This window comes from Cornus florida, unplaced genomic scaffold, assembly GCF_030987335.1.
Source record: "Cornus florida cultivar Cherokee Brave unplaced genomic scaffold, ASM3098733v1 CherokeeBrave_3.0.0_Hap2_Chr03, whole genome shotgun sequence".
Lineage (NCBI taxonomy): Eukaryota > Viridiplantae > Streptophyta > Magnoliopsida > Cornales > Cornaceae > Cornus > Cornus florida.
The window spans coordinates 22,993,627-22,996,870 of record NW_026775573.1 but is presented as its reverse complement, the minus strand read 5'-3'; the positions used below and the strand labels follow the sequence as shown (position 1 = coordinate 22,996,870).

The following is a 3,244-nucleotide window of genomic DNA, read 5'->3' as shown; positions in this document are numbered from 1 at the left end:
TTTTCATTAAAAACATGTCTAATTTGTCATTTCCTATTAATAACATTATGGTATTAAAAAAAAAAAAAACAATTGCCTTAAATAAAAAAGGGAAACATTGATTAATTAACCGTAGGATTAGATTCTATGGTCAGGATTAAAAGTAAGTATACTACTGTAATACTTTAGTCATTTCATTCTTCAATTACTTCCCAAATTAAAATTTTATCCTTATTAGCACAAATTGAAAAGTATAGGTAGTTTTACTAACCGTAGATGGTCTTCGCACATTTTGCATATAATGGGAGGGCCTATTTAAAATTTCAAATGAATTGCCTTTTAATATGATCAAAACTTCTTCCGGGATTTGGTTGACTTTACTCTGACACCCCGTGCTAACACCATTTGGTGGGAAGAAATAATCCATTACTTATATATAGTTTACAAAAGCCTTTGCAGATCACCCCTCTCTTCATATGGACTTATCAATGGTGCTACTACTATTACATTGGTGGGAGAAAATAACCCTAAAATCTAATTGGAGTTTGTTTCTGCTTCATTTTTGTCCAAAGTCAGAAATGACATTGATGTCAGATCATATAAGTTAAAGTTCACTTCTATTATTTGAAACATATTGGAAATGCCTAAAAGGAGCTAGAAGTAATTGGAACCTAACAACACACTTGTTATATTTATTTTAGATTCTTGATGAATTTCAAATATTTTGCCTGGTGTAAATCATATACATCGTATTATTCGTTCAAACAGATCATTCTGTTTCTAAAAACCCATTCTCAAAAAAACCGAACCAAACATTTATTCATTTTCTGCGCTTTTTATCGGTGGGATGACTTATTTACATAAGGCCACGTCACCTGCGATTGAAAAAGTAAGAAATTGAATTTATGGAATCATCACAAGGATGATTTTCTTCAAAGTAACACTAATAATGTACTACTATTTCATTTCAAGGAAAAGAACTCATGAACTACTAATAACAATAAGTACATTACTCTTCTATCTATTTTAAAATCAAGCAGTTCTGTGTTTTTCACTTGAGGATTCGATTTCAGACAAGTTATTGTACGGCGACGACCTTCCTTGAATCCGATCTTTTCGCCTTTGGAGGAACCTCTGGAGAGATTTCTTCATGGAAAGTCCAGGAGGGCTGTAAATTTGAGATTGAGGAGATGGAATATTTGTGGTGTCCAAACCTGCTGTCTTGGATTTCTTCTGGTCCATTTCTTTTCTTGCAAGCCATATGATGGTTCTGGCCTAAATTGAATAGAAAAAATATAAATTCATCCATTAGCTATTATTTATTTATATATTTTTAAAGAAATCTTAATTTGCTCATGTTTTGGTTAATGAAGATTTGTAGAGTACATATTTTTCTCATCAACCCAATAAAGCATTACAACAACTGATTAGTTAACAATTAAGAAAGCCAATTGTAACCCTTTTTCTTCTTATTGAAGTGTTGTGTTGTAGCGCTTTGGATCCTCTGCTGTAGGGGTGTTATAATTTCTCAACACATTAAGGGGAAAGCGAGTAAAACAACCCTAATGTTTAAATTTTAGACAAATATCACAAGTAGTTAAGTTTGAAAAAATGATCAAAGAAGGTCTTGAAGTTACTGTTTTGTTACAAATTTAGTCATGTGCATTGCACATCACATTTTTAAAATATAAAATTCTGAAAATATCATTTTCTCTTCCAATAATGCCCCTATATATAAAAAGAAAGGGAAAAAAAAAAGGGGGGACAGTACTTTAGTCATTTCACATTTAATTTTTTTATTCAATATAGAGGGACATTTTAGTCTTTTCAATATTTAGGTCTTTATTTGCTTAAAAATTAAATGTTTGGGATTTTTCAAATAGTTATAACACTGTAAATTTTCAACCCATTAATTCTATTTTTCAACACATTAAATTTGACTGAAATAAATAGATTTAATGTGTTGAAAATAGATTTAATTATATTGAAAAAACCTACTACATCCCAATGATCTAAATTACCTCATGTGGGACCCACCATTTGGTTTGAGAAGAGTTTTTCTTATTAGATTTATAGAGATAGAGGCTTCATTTTTGGGAACAACTTCGAAGCATTCTAGTTATGAAACAAATTACTAATACATGAAATGTACTAATTCGGTCAGATTTAGGCATGCCACAGTTTTGTTATTTCAACATGACAAGTAAAATTTTTCAAACCACCAAAGACATTGTGATGCTATTATCATCCTTGTAGCTAGGGAAAGGGTTAAGGTTTGAATCCAAATTTTAGCAATTAAAATACTCTATATAAATGCCGGTGTATGTGTGTGTGTGTGTATATATATATATATTATAAAATTAAGGGAAGAATTAATCCCACAAAAATCTGACTTTTGATATTATTTTGTGCAGAATGATTATGTCAATTTTTTGAAAATAAAGCATACGACACAGGCATCTAACTAGTTAAGTAAACGTGAAAGAAAAATGCTTTGTCTCGAACTCCATTGCTAATGCTATATAATTTGTGAATTTACATATTTCATCTCTATAAAATGACATAATAAAATCAAAGAAATTTGAGGTACCTGAAGTTCAGTCACATCACAGACACAAACCCTTCCATTGAAAAATATGGTCATTTGGCTTTCACTTGATTGACGAGCCCTACAATGACCAACACCACAAGTAGAGTATCACATTGCACAATGAATCCTCTGTTTGGTTGCCAAGAAAACAGAGCAAAACCCCATGAAAAATCTCTCAACTCCATAGAATTAACATGATGAAGATGATCAAAAAACTTACATTGAATGCCAGCAAAAATCAGTGAATTGAGAAGAAGTCAATGCATCCGAAACTTGAGTCTTCAATATTGCCGTGTGTCTTTCTCAATCAAAATGTTCATATATAAAATATACACACACATATATAGATATATATGCATTGGGAGTTAATTGAAGCAGAGGAAGATTAGAACATATCTCTATGATGGACTGTGATCTTTATAAACGCATCAACAACAAAAACGTTAGACGAAGAAAACACAAAATCAAAAAACATAAATGCCTGGGCCTATGCAATTGGGCACGTGGAACATGAGTTAACCACGTGCCCTAAAAATCTTACTCTCTCTCTTTTTCTTTTTTTAACTTTGTTGATTTTGCACGTGTTTGAATTGGCATATGCTGTTTGTCGTGAGGTATTGATATCTTTCCGAGAAATGGCAACTTTTTGACGTTACGAGTAGATGGAATTTGATG

The 3,244-nt window shown here is 31.5% G+C and overlaps 1 protein-coding gene across 2 annotated transcripts; it reads right to left on the bottom strand.

The window, feature by feature from the left end:
* Positions 1–775: 775 nt before the first annotated feature.
* LOC132298698 (protein TIFY 5A-like) lies at positions 776–2,997 on the bottom strand. 2 transcript variants are annotated; one of them, XR_009479928.1, is made up of 3 exons: positions 2,790–2,997; positions 2,570–2,698; positions 776–1,254 (listed from the first exon to the last, which is right to left on the bottom strand). XR_009479928.1 is itself a non-coding variant. In XM_059795084.1 (3 exons), coding segments are annotated over exons 1-3 (324 nt in total). In that variant the 5' UTR covers positions 2,792–2,997; the 3' UTR covers positions 776–1,011. The 2 variants fall into 2 exon arrangements, 1 of the variants encoding a protein (XP_059651067.1); XM_059795084.1 differs by having other exon boundaries at positions 2,570–2,648.
* Between the last annotated feature and the right edge of the window lie 247 nt (positions 2,998–3,244).

What these genes read in the sequence shown, in the direction of transcription:
- LOC132298698 (XM_059795084.1), bottom strand. An exon ending in GTGATGTGACTGAACTTCAG is followed by an intron (nt 1,255 to 2,569) that starts GTACCTCAAATT and finishes TATTCAATTTAG; the next exon opens with GCCAGAACCATCATATGGCT.